Source organism: Oncorhynchus clarkii, chromosome 1 (genome assembly GCF_045791955.1).
Source record: "Oncorhynchus clarkii lewisi isolate Uvic-CL-2024 chromosome 1, UVic_Ocla_1.0, whole genome shotgun sequence".
NCBI classification, from domain to species: Eukaryota; Metazoa; Chordata; class Actinopteri; order Salmoniformes; family Salmonidae; genus Oncorhynchus; species Oncorhynchus clarkii.
In genome coordinates this window covers 52931686-52951061 of record NC_092147.1, presented here as the reverse complement: position 1 = coordinate 52951061, position 19376 = coordinate 52931686, and the positions used below count along the sequence as shown (strand labels likewise).

Genomic DNA, 19376 nt, shown 5'->3' with positions numbered 1-19376 from the left:
GGTCTGGATAGGTATAAGCAGTAAGTTAGTAGAGTTACATCATATTGCTTACACCTTACAGATCTGCAAACATAAAAGCGTTAGGGCTATGGGGAAGGGCTAAGATCTTTCATTGTTTTTATGGTGGGGCTACCCATATGAATATGTTTGCATGCGCTACTGTGAATCGCTTTGTTATAAAAGCATTTGCTAAATGGCATTTATTATTATGGCTCATGTAACAATGTCTGTTCTCCAACAGTGACAAGAAGAGGAAGTATGAGCAGCCGAGGCCAGACAAAAACGAGGGAGGAGATACACGACACGGCAAACTGAAGAAGAAGACGAAGAAGGGAGGAGGCAAGGAGAAGAACAAGTTTGAAAAGAGGCCGTTATAGTGTAAATTATAGTTGTTTTTATATTCGCTTAAAGATTTTATTAGAAATGTAGTTTTTTTTTTCAGATCCACTTTACTAAGTTTCATAACATTTAATTTAGTTTGTCTTATGGACAGAAATAATCCTTTGCATGGAAGGCTGTGAGACGGGTTGTATAGTGTTTGTGTTTTTTGGGATGTCACTGGGGCAGCAATGCACAAACTGCTGGGTCAGGTCTTAGTTTGGGTTTAAAGGTAGATTCAGCGAGATCCCATAGATGCACGAAGTAAACCATGGTAATGGGTCAATTTCCGCAACAACCAGGAGCGCTGAAGCGTGAGGCTTCTCCGCTGTATTGTTCCCGTAGTTACCCGTGCGCATGCCGCAGATACTCTGTTCAACTGTGAGAGCAATCTTGCATCATGCTCATCTGAATGGGCGCGTTCGAGCAGCCGCTTTGCATTTCAGGGTTAAAGTTGTCCGACTTGCACCGAATTGTTCATTGCATGGAGTTTTGACTGCAAGTTTCTGCAGTTTCTCTAACTTGATCCTGTAGTCGCCGCCTGCATTGTGGGAAGTTCTATTGTCAACCAATCATTAGGGTGTTTTTGTTTGACCAATTTGCCAATAGAGAGAGATTAAATATATACATTATATTCCCCAAAATGTTTTATTTAAGGCTCTCACTAATTGATTGTACAATGTGTACACATACTCTGTGTGTGATATGGGGGTTCAAAATGTGTTCATCTCGACATTATAAAAAAGCCTTTAATAAACACTGCAATGTTGATCAAACCTTGCTGTTAAAAAACCACATTAGTGTCTGACTTTAGGCTGTCGCAGATGCACCTCCCCCGTCTACTGTCGGTTGCTTCTGCCTCACCACGTAAACACGCCCATCATATCTGCGGTGCTGCTCGATCACGCTGAATCTACTTTTATAATTTAAAGTCGGTCTAAATATGATCTGCCAGATCCAGACACTTTAGAAAAGAACAAAACATTAACACCTCATTAGATATTTTCCCCAAAAACAAACGGAACATAATTCATAATGGTTTTTATTTGTTTGTCAAATTGGTTTAATTATTTCAGTTTAAATAGTTTTTTCATTTATTTTAGTTTACTATAACAACCTTAGCACAGTCCTACTGCTGTACACTTTGACCAATGGCAGTGTTACCTTTCTCTGTGCCTAGCCCTGTACCCAAGGGTTAGATGGAATGGGACAGAGTACCATCCATAGTGAAAATGAATCTATTAGACTTTATGTACCCACCACCTGAGGATAGGAGACAGCATACAGTAGTGACAGTTCCACCCATATAAATAGAATAATTATTTGCTATGGTTCCACCACCTGCCTTTTCCTGTACCTACTGTAACCGGCTCATTTAATCCAGTACCAACAATATATGGAGTTGCTTACATTCAGATGAGTTGGAGTCTGCAAGGGTCAACATACTGAATGATGAGCATACGTTTGACTTTTTGTATAATTTGACCATTGTCACCTAGCCTCGATCTTCAGTGAATGGAAAACGTGCCTGCTGTCTGTTCTAGTATTTTTTTGCGGAGAATGAGTTTCACATGGAAAGTAAAGTAGCCTACCTTTCTACTTACTGGGAGACAAGTACAAATAACTTAATAAAGCAGCATGATGTATGTTTTATTGATTAACTACTTTACTAATACAAAATGACTCATGGTCCCTCATTCTTCAGCTATTCTGAGAAGCACGTCAAAAAAAAGTCTCTGCCGGAATCACTAATCTACATCTCATTACTACTCAAATGGTCAAGATTGGTGATTCTGATCCCATAGATGTCAAGCAGCGCGTTCTGTCTGTCATAACTGGAACAGCGTTGGCCGTAGCTCCAGCCACTTCTGGTGTAGCTGCTGCTGTAGGTCTGGGGCGAAGGTGCAGTCTATCGCCTTCTGGGACAGGGTCCACATGTCCTCCTGACTGAGGTTGAAGGTAGAGGCGGCCAACTGGTACTCCTGAGACAGGTCTGTGCAGAACACCCCCTTGTCGTCTGTCTGAAAACAAGCGCGCAACTCTGACATGCAAGTAAAACAAGTGTTGAATTAATAGTTAAGCGTTTATGCGTCAGACACATTTCGGGAAAACACTTACACAGAGCACACTAGGGTGTCCCATTTGGTACCAGTACAGGAAGTGATGTTGAGAATAGGATGACACTGTCTGACCTTTGACATTAGAGGTTAGGCATAGTTCTGTGAGGAAAGGTTTACAGTATATGAGAGCTTGGATAGAGACAACATTAGCTACAACAAGATCAACACTAAACAGTTTCTATATCCTTTAGCCTTGATTGTTTAAAATATATATAATTTAGATCAACAAAAAAAATCTAGCTTTACAGAAGACAGGTTGACTATGGACAATAAATAACCCTTTTAGAGCAATCACTAGACTGTTCAGGGCAGGAAGGACATACTAGTCTTACCCAGAGGTGTGTTATGCTTCCGCACTTTATCAACCAGGCTTTGTGACCCGCCCACTTCAGGGTGTAAGAAAGTCCCATGACCAATCCTGTCAGGTGGAATGTTTAGCAGCAGCTCTGATTCGTCTGCCTGAGATGGCACCTGGAACATTGCATTTGTCAAAACTTATCCATAAAACATTACATAATTTGGAATTGCTTGAATCAGTTAAGTTCTGATGCTACCTACCTCTGACAGGTGTAGAGAGAGTTTTAGTCCACAGTTCTTGGCTTTTTGCAAGGCGGGAAGGAGATCTCTGCCATGGCCCACCTTGGAAATAAGAAACATTTTACATTTCAGTAATTTAGCAGAAGCTCCTATCCAGAGTGACTTAGAATCAGTGCATTTATGACATCTTGAGAAACGTGTCAACCATAAGCAAGCAAGGCACTGATCCACTACTGACCGTAGGATCTCCACTGAGGTCCAGCCCCACCACCAGACCACCGGTAGACAGCATGAAGTCCTCTGCCAGTTTAACGGTCTCCATAGCAACCTCAGCCCCATTCCTACGGTCAACAGCTACCAGGAACCTTAATGGGGGAAAATGTTATGTTACTTAAGGTATCAATGTTTTCATTGTAAGTTACTATAGCTATTACCATACCAATTTCTACCAATATTTACATTTTAGTCATTTAGCATTCGCTCTTATCCAGATAATGAATACATTTTCATACTTTTTTGTACTGGTCCCCTGTGGGAATCAAACCCACAACCCTAGCAATGCAAGCGCCATGCTCTTAACAGCCACACGAGGCTCTGTCCTTGATTGTTTGGAAACAGAACTTCAGCATTCATAAGTAAAGCAAACATTACAAATGCATTGAAAACATACCATTCGTAAGTAAAGCAAGCATTACAAATGGATTGAAAACATACCTGACTTCAATGTCAACTCCCTCATTTTTACATTGACGGATGGCCTCGATGACTGTTTCCACATACCTTCTCTTTGTCATTCCTAAGTTATACAAAACAAATGTAAGCGAAGCCCTGCATATAAGCGATCCAATCCAGTGTGTCTAGCTTGTGGCCTTGCCTGTGGTCTTCTCCTTTCGTGGGGTACTTCTCAGTTCTAAATATTTTACTCCATCAGCTGCAAACTCCCTGATGACATCTTTGGCAACCTAGAAACAAGGACAGATTTTTTTCCCAAGGTGTTCAATGCTAGATTGGCTCCAGGCTCCATCGAGGCAATAGTGTTAGGTTTATGGGTGAGATTGTTTAAGTTAGTGAAGCTGCAAATAAGTGACCATAGACAATGTGCAATTTACCATAAGAATGTCCTCCTCTGTATCTACTAACTGATGGATGACTTTGAAGACCTGGAAACACCTGGAGAGACAAGATGACTGGTTGTTGTGACAGTAAAATTACAGGGCATCATTGTCCATAAAATTACTTTTTATTTGTATTAAAATGTCAGCTGGTATATACCCAACTTGATACATTTCTGAATGTAAAGGTGTAAATAAATTGTTAAATTCCTGCATAAAATGTGGAATACGCCAACTCCTGGCACATTAGTGTGCTTACATTTGTCTAATGCACTCAGTGGTAAGGGTATGGAATTCTGGGTAATCCACAGCAGATCTATGGAAAATTGTTGTGGGCGAGTTAAGAATTGAATGCCCTGGGATAAAAACTGACATTAAGTTGTCGTAATTCACATTTGTATCATACTGATAACATATCAACTACTGTTGATTTGGTGTCAAATTAGGCATTTTACAGGGCTCCAGACTAACGTTCTCCCCTGGTGGCACTTGTGCCACAAACCTTTTCAGTTGGTGCACCAGCCCATGAAACATGAAAAAAGAGGAACAGGCCGAAAAGATTCTCACCCATCTCAGGCACAGAACAAAAGATGTAGTCTAAATCGGAATCAGAAACAGTGACATTCATACTAACCCAGATGCCATTAATGGTCTCCTAAGGAAGCATTTCAGCTGCAGTCAATACTCATATATATCCCACTCGAAGATTTCTACTCAAAGAACAGGAGGATCCATATGAATACTGGTTGAGACTGAATCGAGCAACAGACACTGCTACAGACGGCCTGAAGGAGCAGGGTAAGGCAAAGGATAATCTTGAACACAGACATTACTCACATGTTCATCAGGAACTGTCCGAGCAAAGAACTAGCCTTCACATTCAGAGCCAGGACTATTGACAAGTGGTTTGAACAGTACAAGATGTGCCAAATGACTACCACGCTGAGATGAGCTTCAAAGCCAATGCAAAAGTGAGAGAATAGAGTGAGAATCTCAGTGAACAGAATCGAGGTTACTTTTACTTCAGTCCGATTCGCAGCCACAGCCACAACAAGAGCTCAGATCACTCTGTTCTAGAGCAGGAGTTCCCAATCTTCTTCACTCAGGCCCCCTTTCTAGCATTGGGGAACATTCTGTGTGCGTGCATGCCATGTCTAGAACTGTTCATGACACACACAAACTGTTAAGACCCTTTGCAGGTTTAACGCGTATTTCCTGCAATTCTACACATTTTGTCATGGGGTGCAGAGTAAATTATTGCCGTTTTAAAAACCAATTTCCTAGAATTCTACACATTTTACCATGGTATATTTGAGTGGGCTAAAAAACGTTGCTAAAAAACATTAGCTGATATGGGCTAGTTGATCTGGACATTTCTGCCAAGTTATAAATAGCTCTCTAAACGTATGCAATGACTGACATGATGAGGTAAACTGATGATGCACTACCCCTCGAACACCCCACTGTTACTCTAGAGAGTAATTGATATGCTAGAGAATGTCTTGCTGCCTGGCCCAGCTCAGTCTAACTCAGGGAAAAGGACTGCTAGTAAACTACCCAAGATTGAAGGCCTGAATGCCACACCATGCTCTGTGTGCCATGATGCTACTCTGCCGTGAGAACAGGCGATGTTTCAGGTGTCATTCAGCTGACCATTCAAGGCGCAACTGCCCGGGAGATGAAGAGAACCACGACTCCGTTGGAGCAGGGCAATGAACTGGTCTACACTCAGGAGAGGACAGTGCAGATCATCAGAGTGGGACTCCCATCACCACCATTGATGATATGGAAGATTGTGAGTCACTATACCAGCTTGACAGCAACAGTATCCCAGACCACAAAACTATTGTTTTTCAAGGGGCACAGGGAATTCAGAGGACTGACAGTTTATTCTACACACAGGTCTCTGTCGAAAATGGCCCTACCCTAAAGTGGATCAATGGCATGCACTCTGAGTGACAGATCAACCGATCAAGTCTGTTACAATCCAGTCATTCCATGAAAAGATATTTGGCTGATGATGTTGTCATTGATGGCTGTGGTGGCCATCAAGTCACCCCTAAAGCAATGTATGACCTTGACGTGATGATACTAGGGAGCAACGCCATAAAGAAACTGACAGTTACGGGAGACTCATGTCCTTGCCTGACAATAGTTAAAGTGATGAACAATGTCAGTTTATGTCAGTTCTTTCCAATTCAGAGAGGTTGAGATGTGAGTAGGTACAGTCAAGCTCAAGCAAAGGTGACATTACAGCCACAGAGTGAACATCTTGTTGGGGGCAAGTTACCTGCGTCTGCAGTCATATCAGTAGGTAGTACAGTGATTGTTGATCGCACTCAATCCAAGACCAGACCAAAACACATACTGATAGGTAGGATTATCACTCCATTATGGGGAGATGGTTCTATCCAATTGAAAATAATCAATCTTACAAACGAGACAATCGTTCTGAGGAGAAATGCAAAAATCGCTGATGTGTCTCCTTGCATTACAATAGAGGACAGTATCCAGTCTAATGTGCACTGCGCACAGAGCTACGACACCCCATCAAGAACAAAGGAAGAGATGCACACCTAGCTGCACTCGGCGGAAATATTTTCTGCTCGACAATCAATTTCATGTCAGGCTTCATTAAGGTTATTTTACACAAAGGAGACACAAGGTACACAGGGTTTTCATCACCCTTTGGACGAGGTACCCTTAGGACCTTTTGAACAGTCCATCGAGGTTTATGCGCATGATGACGTCCATATTCGGTGATGAGAACTTCACAAGCCTACTGTGCTACCTTGATGACCCAATGGTCTTTGCCCCTACTGAGCAGCTTGCTCTTGAATGCCTCCAGATGGTGTCCTCAGTCAACACACAACCTGAAGCTGACTCTCAAAAGAGTCAGCTTCAGAAGATCTGTCAAGTTTCATGGTCATATCTGTGAATATGGTGTGCAAACAGATCTCAAAGCACACTGTTTTACAATCAAGATATCTGATATGGCTTTGAAATAGGAAGAGTGCTCAGTGTGAACCTATTTTCATCTGTGAAGAGCACAGGGCGCCAGTGGCAAATTTGCCAATCTTGGTGTTCTCTGGCAAATGCCAAACGTCCTGCACGGTGTTGGGCTGTAAGCACAACCCCCACCTGTGGACGTCGGGCCCTCATACCACCCTCATGGAGTCTATTTCTGACCGTTTGAGCAGACACATGCACATTTGTGGCCTGCTGGAGGTCATTTTGCAAGGCTTTGGCAGTGCTCCTCCTGCTCCTCCTTGCACAAAGGCAGAGGTAGCGGTCCTGCTGCTGGGTTGTTGCCCTCCTACAGCCTCCTCCACGTCTCCTGAAGTACTGGCCTGTCTCCTGGTAGCGCCTCCATGCTCTGGACACTATGCTGACAGACACAGCAAACCTTCTTGCCACAGCCTGCATTGATGTGCCATCCTGGATGAGCTGCACTACCTGAGCCACTTGTGTGGGTTGTAGACTCCGTCTCATGCTACCACTAGAGTGAAAGCACCGCCAGCATTCAAAAGTGACCAAAACATCAGCCAGGAAGCATAGGAACTGAGAAGTGGTCTGTGGTCACCACCTGCAGAACCACTCCTTTATTGGGGGTGTCTTGCTAATTGCCTATAATTTCCACCTGTTGTCTATTCCATTTGCACAACAGCATGTGAAATTTATTGTCAATCAGTGTTGCTTCCTAAGTGGACAGTTTGATTTCACAGAACTGTGATTGACTTGGAGTTACATTGTGTTGTTTAAGTGTTCCCTTTATTTTTTTGAGCAGTGTATATAGGCTTAATTCAATTCGTGCTAATTCATCATCTGTGTAAGTGAAAAACTCAACACATTAGCTAGATCACTGGTATATACCCAACTTGATACATTTCTGAATGTAAAGGTGTAAATAATATGTATGCAATGAGGCCTGGTGCACTCGCGATGGCCTATGCCATCGCGAGTGCACCAGAGTCTGGAGACGCCGTGGAGAACGTTCTGCTGCCTGTAACATCCTCCAGCATGACCGGTTTGGCCAGTCATGGGGTGGCATTTCTTTGGGGGGCCGCACAGCCCTCCATGTGCTCGCCAGAGGTAGCCTGACTGCCATTAGGTACCGAGATGAGATCCTCAGACCCCTTGTGAGACGATATGCTGGTGCGGTTGGCCCTGGGTTCCTCCTAATGCAAGACAACCTCATGTGGCTGGAGTGTGTCAGCAGTTCCTGCAAGAGGAAGGCATTGATGCTATGGACTGGCCCGTCCGTTCCCCAGACCTGAATCCAATTGAGCACATCTGGGACATCATGTCTCGCTCCATCCACCAACGCCACAGACTGTCCAGGAGTTGGCGGATGCTTTAGTCCAGGTCTGGGAGGAGATCCCTCAGGAGACCATCCGCCACCTCATCAGGAGCATGCCCAGGCATGGTAGGGAGGTCATACAGGCACGTGGAGGCCACACACACTACTGAGCCTCATTTTGACTTGTTTTAAGGACATTACATCAAAGTTGGATCAGCCTGTAGTGTGGGTTTCCACTTTAATTATGAGTGTGACTCCAAATCCAGACCTCCATGGGTTGATAAATTTGATTTCCATTGATAATTTGTGTGATTTTGTTGTCAGCACATTCAACTATGTAAAGAAAAAAGTATTTAATAAGAATATTTCATTCATTCAGATCTAGGATGTGTTATTTTAGTGTTCCCTTTATTTTTTTGAGCAGTGTATAATATCATTGCAGTTGCACCAGTGCCACCAGGGGAAAATGTTAAGTCTGGAGCCCTGCTATGATGGAATAACACTTTCAAAAGAAAATCCAAGTTTAGCCACTGGCTAAAGCGAGGACACTTCACAGCCTGAGCTAACAATAACCAGCTAACATACAATACCAGTCAAAAGTTTGGACACACCTACTCATTCAAGGGTTTTTCTTTATTTTTACTATTTTCGACATTGTAGAATAATAGTGCAGATATAACAACTATGAAATAACACATGGAATCATGTAGTAACCAAACAAAGTGTTATTTTATAAGTAGCCACCCTTTGCCTTGATGACAGCTTTGCACACTCTTGGCATTCTCTCAACCAGCTTCATGAGGAATTATTATCCAACAGTCTTGAAAGAGTTCCCACATATGCGGAGCACTTGTTCGCTGCTTTTCCTTCACTCTGCGGTACAACTCATCCCAAACCATCTCAATTGGGTTGAGGTCGGGTGACTGTGGAGGTCAGGTCATCTGATGCAGCACTCCATCACTCTCCTTCTTGGTCAAATAGCCCTTACACAGCCTGGAGGTGTGTTTTGGGTCATTTTCCTGTTGAAAAACAAATGATAGTCCCACTAAACGCAAACCAGATGGGATATAGTGTATCACTGCAGAATGCTGTGGTAGTCATAATGTCTGTGCCTTAAATTCTAAGAACATCACAGACAGTGTTACCAGCAAAGCACCCCCACACAATCACACCTCCTGCATGCTTCACCGTGGGAACCACACATGCGGGGATCATCCGTTCACCTACTCTGTTTCTCACAAAAATCCCACAGGTTTAATGTCCATTGCTCATGTTTCTTGGCCCAAGCAAGTCTCTTTTTCTTATTGGTGTACTTTAGTAGTGGTTTCTTTGCAGCAATTTGACCATGAAGGCCTGAGTCACGCAGTCTCCTCTGAACAGTTGATATGGAGATGTGTCTGTTACTTGAACTCTGTGAAGCATTCATTTGGTCTGCAATTTCTGAGGCTTGTAACTCTAATTAACTTATCTTCTGGGTTAACTCTGGGTCTTCCTTTCCTGTGGCGGTCCTCATGAGAGACAGTTTTATCACAGCGCTTGATGGTTTTTGCGACTGCACACATTTTCCAGATTGACTGACCTTCATGTCTTAAAGTAATGATCATCTGTCATTTCTATTTGAGCTGTTCTTGCCATAAAATGGATTTGGTCTTTTACCAAATAGGGCTATCTTCTGTATACCACGCCTACCTTGGCACAACACAACTGATTGGCTCAAACGCATTAAGAAGGAAATAAATTCACAAATTAACTTTAAACAAGGCACACCTGTTAATTGAAATGCATTCCATGTGACAACCTCATGAAGCTGGTTGAAAGTACGCCAAGAGTGTGCATAGTTGTCATCAAGGCAAAGTGTGGCTACTTGAAAATCAAAATATATTTGAGATTCTATCACTTTTTTGGTTACTTCATGACCTTAGGGTCGGTTGTAATTCTCTGTCCGGACCAGAGACCAAAGCTATGGAGGAACACAGAGGAGTCTCTGGCCACTGGGGCCGTCCGTCCATCTGCATCTCCTGCCGGCGCAGGGTTTTTCTTTGTGGAGAAGAAGGACAAGACCCTGCGTCTGTGCATTGACTACACTAGACTTAACGACATTATGGTTAAACATCGTTACCCCCTACACCTCTCCTCTCCTAGGCGTTTGAAACTCTCCAGGGGGCTACCATGTTTTCAAAGTTAGACCTTCGGAATGTCTACCACCTGGTTTTGATACGTGGGGCGGATGAGTGGAAGACAGCCTTCAACACAGCCAGTGGACATTATGAGTACCAGGTCATGCCATTTGGACTCACAAACGCCAGCGCTGTTTTCCAGGCTTTGGTCAACAATGTGCTCCGGGACATGCTAAACCGTTTTGTGTTCTTTTATCTTGACAACATCCTGTTTTTTTCCCGATCTGCCCAAGAACATGTACTTCATGTCAGAAAGGTTATTCAGTGCCTCCTGGAAAACCAATTGTTTGTGAAAGCAGAGAAGTGTGAGTTCCACCGCTCTACTATCACCTTTCTGGGATATGTCATTGCTGAGGGCAATGTTCAGATGGATCCTGGAATGGTGAAAGAAAGCAGTGGTGAATTGACCTCAACCAATGTCCAAGGTGCAGTTGCAATGGTTTCTTGGTTTTGCTAACTTCTACCGTCGTTTCATTCGGGATTACAGCATCCTGGCGGACCGCCTCTCGGCACGCACCTCTCCCAAGGTACCGTTCAAATGTTCTCCAGCTGTCGACAAAGTCTTTGTGGACCTGAAGCATCGGTTCACATCGGTTCCTCATCCATCCGGACCCCTCGTGTCAATTTGTGATGGAAGTTGATGCTTCGGATGTTGGAGAGGGGCCATCCTGTCCCAGCGACCTGCCCAGGACCAAAAGCTTCATCCCTATGCCGTCCTGTCTCATCGTCTCAATCCTGCAGTGAGGAACTACGATGTAGGCAACCCAGAACTCCTGGTGGTTAAGATGGCATTGGAAGAGTGGAGGCACTGGCTGGAAGGAGCAGAACAGCCATTCTTGGCCTGGACCGACCATAAAAACTTGGAATATCCCAATACAGCCAAGTACCTCAACGCCAGGTGGGCCGTATTGTTTATAGATTCAACGTCACCATTTCCTACCGTCCAGGGTAAAAAAAAAAAGTGAAGTCTGACACTCTCTCCCGCCTATACAGTTCCTCTGCCACACCCTCAACCTCCAAAACATTCTTCCTACGTCATGCCTCGCTGCCACTGTGGATTGAGGTATTGAGAACCTGGTTTGCAAGGCGCAACGCTCCCAGCTTGGACCTGAAGGAGGTCCAGCTAACAGGCTGTTTGTCCCTAACCCAGTCTGGTCCCGGGTCCTGGAATGAGCTCATTCCTTCAGGCTGACCTGTCATCCAGGGTCCCATTGTACACTAGCCTTCCTCCGACAACGTTTATGGTGGCCTACAATGGTTCCTGACGTCTCTGCCTTCGTCGCCGCATGCACTGTGTGTGCTCAGAACAAGACTACATGGCAAGGTCCTTCTGGCCTCCTTCAGCTACTACCAGTTCCTCATCGTCCCTGGTCTCTGGGCTCCCTCCGTCTGATAGCAACACTGTCATTCTGACGGTAGTCGATCGGTTCTCCAAGGCCGCCCATTTCATCCCTCTGCCCAACCCCAACTACCTTCTGCCAAGGAGACGGCCCAGCTTATGGTGCAGCATGTCTTCCGGATCCATGGACTCCCGGTAGACACGGTCTCCGATCGGGTACTCAGTTCTGGAAGGCATTTTGCACCCTTATTGGGTCGTCGGCTAGCCTGTCATCCAGATTCCATCCCCAAACCAACGGTCAGTCGGAGCGAGCCAACCAAGACCTGGAAACCACTTTGAGATGCCTGGTCTCAACCAACCCCACTACCTGGAGCTGTCAACTGGTCTGGGTGGAGTATGCACACCCTTCCCTGTTCTGCCACGGGACTCTCCCCTTTCGAGTGCTCCATGGAGTATCAGCCTCCACTCTTCCTGGAACAAGAGCAGGTCAGCGTACCCTCGGCCCAGATGTTTGTCCGCTGCTGTCAACGTACCTGGAGAAGAGTCAGGGCGGCTATCCTCAAGACCAACTCCAGGTATCTTCGACAAGCAGACCGTCGCCGAACCCCAGCTCCCCGCTACCGCATTGGGCAGAGGGTATGGCTTTCCACTCAGGACTTGCCTCTGCGGGTAGAGTCCCGTAAACTGTCTCCCCGGTTCATCCATCCTTTTCCCATCTCCAAAGTCCTGAGTTCCACTGCTGTCCGGGGGGGGGGGGGGGGGGTGTCATGCCTTGATCTGTTTCACCTGTCCCTGTGATTGTCTCCACCCCCTCCAGGTGTCACTTATTTTTCCCAGTGTATTTATCCCTGTGTCTCCTGTCTCTCTGTGCCAGTTCGTCCTTTCGCCTGTCCACGACCATTCTCTTGCCTACTCCTTTTGGATTAATAAACATTGTAAGACTCCAACCATCTGCCTCCGGTGTCTGCATCTGGGTCTCGCCTGGTGTCATGAAAGACTCTATGCATGTGAACAACGTTGGATGGCCAAGCTTTGACATGAAGTATGTTCCTAATACTAAGAATGTAATATCCAACCCATTGAGCAGAGAGCATTTCGTCCACTCATGTATCAGCCATCGCCTTGTGGCAGAGCCTTCGGTCTCTCCTAGATCAAGTCAACGGAGTAGTAAATAGAACTGTACAAGACACCTTCAGAGTCAGCAACAACTGCCAAGCCGTGTTGAGCCCACCAGATGAAGACTCAATTCAAAAGGACCCTGTTGAGGGCACCTCACCTTCATCACATGGTTTCCTTACCTGTCAAGAACTCTCTGCTGTCTTGGATGCACACTGCACTGATTGCCTGAGTCAAGCACTGGGAACAGGGGCATCCATCCCTCAGCTACAGCAGGAAGACCACACCACTGTTCTACCTCAGAGTAAGCTTTTAAGCCTGCAAGAGCAAGACCGAATACTACGTTAAGAAACATCAGAGACCCACCAGACATGAGCGTGTATCTGAGCCCCGCAGCGTGAATTAAACTACGGAAGCACTTGAACAAGCTCAGCATTCGTGACGGCATACTGCACAAGGAGAACAGAGACCATCAAATTAACAAAATGCTCTTCCAATACCTAATTCTCGGAAGTAGCAAGTTCTCAATGGCCTCCATGATACAGCTGGTCACCAAGGGCACTCTCAAACAATATCCCTAGCAAGACAACAATTATTTTGGACTGGGATGGAGCGTGACATTGTGAATCATGTGAAGAACTGCCATCGATGCATTGTTGGAAAGACTCCTGAGCCCCATGCTCGTGCGCCACTTGAAAACATCCACACTTCAGAACCAGTGGAATTAGTTTGCATTGAATTTCAGGACCACAAAACAGTGACAACAAGTCTATAGACACTTTAGTTGTAACCAACCACTTCTCAAAAATGGCCCATGCAAGAACCAGACTGCAAAGCAAGTTGATCGTCACCCGTGGAAGGACTTCTTCTACATACCTAGATTTCCAAAGCATATCCACTCCAACAAAGGGACCAATGTTCAAAGCGAATGTTGCCTGTAATCCATGGCTTCTGGTTGGGGTATGTACGTGTAGTCACTGTGAGGATGACGTCCTCAATGCACTTATTGATAAAGCCAGTGACTGATTCTTAGTGCCAGCATCTGTTTATGGTGGTAAATAGGACAGCCACGAACTCTAGAGACTTCCTTAGATTTCGTGCACCAGCTGTTGTTTACAAATATGCACAGAACCCCCCCCCCCCCTTACGGAGTGTGTTGTTCTATCCTGCCGGTGCAGTGTATATCCCGCTAGCTGAATATCCATGTCGTCATTCAGCCACGATTCCGTGAAACATAGGATATTACAGTTTATGATGTCCCGTTGGTAGGATATTTGTGATCGTACCTCGTCTAGTTTATTTTCCAATGATAGCACGTTCGCGAGTAATATTGACGGTAACGGCAGCTTTCCTACTCGCCTTCTGCGGGTCCGGACGAGGCATCCGGCTCTTCGTCCTCTGCGTCGCTTCCTTTGGCCCTGTGGGGTGTTTGGAGAATATCGTGTGAGTCCTGCTTGTTGTTGAAAAAAGCTTTGTCTAATCCGAGGTGAGTGATCGCTGTCCTATATCCAGAAGCTCCTTTCTGACGTAAGATACGGTTGCAGAAACATTATGTACAAAATGATTTACAAATATCGCAAAAAGAAACACATAATAACACAATTGGTTAGGAGACCGTAAAACGGCGGCCATCTTGTATACAGGTACAATAACATCTGTTAACCATGTGTTTGTGACCAATAAAAATTTGATTTGGTCAATTGGATTGAGCAGACATTCCCATATATTTTCGATAGCTGCATATTTGACATAAATCCATTTAAATTCATAATATATATAATTTTAAAAATGTAAATACATTTTAAATGACCAAATCTAAGAATCTCATTTCCATGTGGGTTTTATGCCAGCAAAGCTTCCTCTTTACAACATCTTTAGGAGTGCTGTTAATATCCCTTTAATGATTGAACATTCATCTATACTGTGTCCCATCATTGTAGCTTGGTAATAAATTAACTATCCATCCACTAGTCATTCATGTGCTGGGGTACGGGACCGAGAGATCACATGAGCACATACATCAGGGGTGTCAAACTCATTTCATGTTGGGGCTAGTGTAGACTGGTTTTTGTTTTGTCCTTTCAATTAAGACCTAGACAACCAGGTTAGCAGAGTTCCTTACTAATCAGTAACCTTAATTCAAATCAAGTACAAGGGAGGAGCGAAAACCCGCAGACACTCTGCCCTCTGTGGAATGAGTTGGACAAGTGCCATACATTATATTGTATGACAAGTTCCATACAATGCACTATGGACCCAGAAAAAGAAACAAACAATCCATTCTGTCATACGTACTCATCCAGTGTCCTCCGCTGACCACTGCGAATAGCAGTCATGCCGTGTTCGATGTTGAGATGTGGCTTTCGAGCCACGAGTTTCTCGATGGTTGAAAAGCTGACAGAGCCATTGAGATGGGCATGAAGCTCCTGGGTAGAGAAGAGAGGATGACACGCAAGAAGTTAGAGTACAAACCTGTTGGACTGAAATACAGTTGAAGTCGGAAGTTTACATACACTTAGGTTAGAGACATTAAAACTTGTTTTTCAACCACTCCACAAATTTGTTGTTAACGAACTATAATTTTGGCAAGTCGGTTAGGACATCTACTTTGTGCATGACAAGTAATTTTTCCAACAATTGTTTACAGACAGATTATTTCACTGTATCACAATTCCAGTGGGTCAGAAGTTTACATACACTAAGTTGACTGTGCGGCTTGGAAAATTTCAGAAAATTATGTCATGGCTTTAGAAGCTTCTGATAGGCTAATTGACATAATTTGAGTCAATTGTAGGTGTACCTGTGGATGTATTTCAAGGCCTACCATCAAACTCAGTGCCTCTTTGCTTGACATCATGGGAAAATCAAAAGAAATCGTATAATTAAATTGTAGACCTGCACAAGTCTGGTCCATCCTTGGGAGCAATTTCCAAACGCCTGAAGGTACCACGTTCATTTGTACAAAAACAATAGTATGCAAGTATAAACACCATGGGACCACCAGGAAGGAGAGGTGTTCTGTCTCCTAGAGATGAACGTACTTTGGTGCGAAAAGTGCAAATCAATCCCAGAAACACAGCAAAGGACCATGTGAAGATGCTGGAGGAAACAGGTACAAAAGTATCTATATCCACAGTAAAACAAGTCCTATATCGACATAACCTGAAAGGCCACTCAGCAAGGAAGAAGCCACTGCTCAAAAACCGCCATGAAAAAGCCAGACTACGGTTTGCAACTGCACATGGGGACAAAGATTGTACTTTTTGGAGACCCGTCCTCTGGTCTGATGAATCAAAAATAGAACCGTTTGGCCATAATGACCATCGTTATGTTTGGAGGAAAAAGGGGGAAGCTTGCAAGCTGAAGAACACCATCCTAACCATGAAGCACAGGAGTGGCAGCATCATGTTGTGGGGGTGCTTTGCTGCAGGAGGGACTGGTGCACTTCACAAAATAGATGGCATCATGAGGCAAGAAAATTATGTGAATATATTGAAGTAACATCTCAAGACATCAGTCTTAAAGTTAAAGCTTGGTTGCAAATGGGTCTTCGAAATGGACAATGACCCCAAGCAGACATCCACAGTTGTGGCAAAATGGCTTAAGGACAACAAAGTTAATGTATTGGAGTGGCCATCACAAAGCCCTGACCTCAATCCTATGGAAAATTTGTGGGCAGAACTGAAAAAGCATGTGCGAGCAAGAAGGCCTACAAACCTGACTCCGTAATACCAGCTCTGTCAGGAGGAATGGGCCAAAATTCACCCAACGTATTGTGGGAAGCTTGTGGAAGGCTACCAGAAACGTTTGACCCAAGTTAAACAATGTAAAGGCAATGCTACCAAATACTAATTGAGTGTATGTAAACTTCTGACCCACTGGGAATGTGATGAAAGAAATAAAAGCTGAAATAAATCATTCTCTCTACTATTATTCTGACATTTCACATTCTTAAAAGAAAGTGGTGATCCTTACTGGCCTAAGACAGGACCTTTTTACTAGGATTAAGTGTCAGGAATTGTGAAAAACTGAGTTTAAATGTATTTGGCTAACGTGTATGTAAACATCTGACTTCAACTCTATGTATAAACTGCACTCCACACTATTCTACGATATCTTAGTCACTTTTACATATTGCATCACCCATTTCATATGTATATACTGTATTGTATTCTATACTACTCTACTGACTGTTAAACAGCCATCTCCAGCACATCAGAGGCTGCTGCCTATATACATAGATTAGGAATCACTGGCCATTTTAAGGAAATTAAACACTAGCCACTTTAATAATGTCTCCGTATCTTGCATTACTCATCTCACTCATATGTATAAACTGTACTCTATACTATTCTAAGGTATCTTAGTCACTTTAATTGTGTGTAAATATTGCATCACCCATCTCATATGTATATACTGTATTCTATACTATGCCACTGTATTTTAGTCCAATGCTGCTCTGACATATGTATATATATTCTTAATCCATTCCTTACATAGATTTCCGTGTATTTTGGATACATGTTGTGAAACTGTTAGATATTACTGCACTGTCGGAGCTAGAAGCACAAGCATTTCACTACACCCGCAATAACATCTGCTAAACATGTGTATGTGACCAATACATTTGATTATTTTTTTCAGTTTTGCCCAAAGGATTGTTGTTAGTGTCCGCCTCCTTTTCAAAAAAGGGACAGTGGCCAGAGTAAGAAGCCACAGACAGAACAATGAGCCAAATATGAATGTGAAGCATCCGGTTGGCGCTTCACTCACTATCAAATATGGTGATGGAGGGAAGCCTGGCAGTGGGAGAAGATTAAATTAGATTGATTTTGGCCGACATTCTGCAAATTTTCTCATTGTACGGAACATCTTCATACAGTTTCCTGTTTCTAAAACTAGAATCTGTAACAAAAAAAGTGGACTGTGTTTTGTAGACTTTACCCTTTGAATAAAAGTTTTTTTTAAATTGTTTAGAAAGAGTGCAAAGGCGATTTGAGTTACTGCACACCCGCACATCAAAGTAGGCGTTCCTTAACGGAAATATGCAAATAAATGCTAGAATGCATGATAGGATCTCACCAGCTCATGCTTGGCTCTGCCCACCTTGCTTGCTCTGCCTACTATGATTTGCTCCTATTGGAAGACAGGCTCTAGTCTCGGGTTAGTTATAAAACTCTTTGACGAAGCACCGCCCAAAACACAAATGGTAGTCTTTTAGAGACTGGGAAAAAATGTGTTTATTTGTATATTTAGCAATGAATCCACCGATAGGAGGCTGAACGTTTAACTCAGCTTCTCCAAGCCGGCTAGCGTCAGCTAGCTAACATGACCGTTTAAACTTCTAAAAAAATCAACTTAATTGTCTTCAGGTAAAAAAAATCGAATATATTGTAATGAAACTGCAGGGAGCATGTCTCGAACCTTCGAGCCCGAGGTCCGGCGCGCTAATGACTGTCGCAAAAGCAAGCTCGTGCGGCAGAGTCCGCGCTTATAAACCAAAGGTCGTTACAATATTGTACACGGTTACTTACCACTTTTGGCAGCTGTCGGTAGAATAAATCAGCCTCCTCCATTCTAATTGTTTTATTCAGAAATATATTTACTCAATGATCTATGAACCTGTGCGATCCTCACTTTCTTTCTGGTTGCTTCCTTTGTTTTCAGTGCTTATTTAATCGTCGCACCACTAAGTTGCAACAGTGAAACAATCCCCTCTTTTTCCTTCTCGTTCCTATTCTTCTTCCTCTTGTATAATATTATGGCGGTCCGCAAACAAACGTTAAGGGTGCATGCCGCCACCTACTGTACTGGAGTGTGTAGTCAATCACAGTGCACAGACGAAATTAATAAAGAAAGAAACATTTAAGAGAAACTAAAACCTATCGAATCCTGTACTACTATCGAATCCTGTAATACTAATTTTAAAGAGTCCTACTAACTTTAACAATCCCTTCCAACCTCTGTAACCCTACACAATCTTTCCATCTCTTCCACATATCGGTACTTACAACAATACACATGCTTCACTGTTCCATCAACATGCAATCCATGCAAAAAAAAACATTTTCATGCTTGCCAACCACGAGTTCAATTAACAATGTCCTATAATGCAACCAAGCAAACACCCATCTTCCTTCCTAATCTGAACCTTGCATCTTGGTCTACCAACATTTATTTGGAGGGCAAATAAATGCCAGCCCTTGGGCTCGCAGTCCACCTCTTCTGCCACACATCTATCATAATGGCTTTAATCGTACATTTGGCCTCACCTCTACCCAATGGAGTACGAATATC

General features: G+C 43.7%; 2 protein-coding genes across 4 annotated transcripts in view; one reads left to right on the top strand and one right to left on the bottom strand.

The window, feature by feature from the left end:
• The window catches only part of LOC139408980 (N-acetyltransferase 10), a 36857-nt gene extending 34799 nt beyond the window's left edge, over positions 1–2058 (top strand). Inside the window, exon 27 of the mRNA XM_071153532.1 lies at positions 242–2058. Within this exon, the coding sequence (XP_071009633.1) occupies positions 242–377 (136 nt within the window). The 3' untranslated portion in view covers positions 378–2058. The remainder of the gene's footprint in view (positions 1–241) is intronic.
• Positions 1405–18813, bottom strand: LOC139408988 (N6-Methyl-AMP deaminase). 3 transcript variants are annotated; one of them, XM_071153582.1, is made up of 10 exons: positions 18614–18813; positions 15375–15505; positions 4145–4205; positions 3910–3997; positions 3750–3831; positions 3274–3400; positions 3057–3137; positions 2831–2969; positions 2497–2597; positions 1405–2399 (listed from the first exon to the last, which is right to left on the bottom strand). In XM_071153582.1, the coding sequence occupies exons 1-10, from the start codon at positions 18653–18655 to the stop codon at positions 2208–2210; spliced, it is 1044 nt and encodes a 347-aa protein (XP_071009683.1). In that variant the 5' UTR covers positions 18656–18813; the 3' UTR covers positions 1405–2207. The 3 variants fall into 3 exon arrangements, with proteins under 3 accessions (XP_071009683.1, XP_071009672.1, XP_071009692.1); XM_071153571.1 differs by lacking the exon at positions 18614–18813 and adding an exon at positions 15880–15949; XM_071153591.1 differs by lacking the exon at positions 18614–18813 and adding an exon at positions 15904–15946.
• Positions 18814–19376: the final 563 nt, after the last annotated feature.

Excerpts from the sequence above, each read along its gene's own strand:
- LOC139408988 (XM_071153571.1), bottom strand. The coding sequence starts at position 15,936 with ATGATGTCAAGCAAAGAGGCACTGAGTTTGATGGTAGGCCTTGAAATA. Across the intron at positions 2,598-2,830 it reads GAAGCATAACACACCTCTGG|AACTATGCCTAACCTCTAAT; the intron begins GTAAGACTAGTA and ends CTTTCCTCACAG. Across the intron at positions 2,400-2,496 it reads GACACCCTAGTGTGCTCTGT|ACAGACGACAAGGGGGTGTT; the intron begins GTAAGTGTTTTC and ends GCTTGTTTTCAG.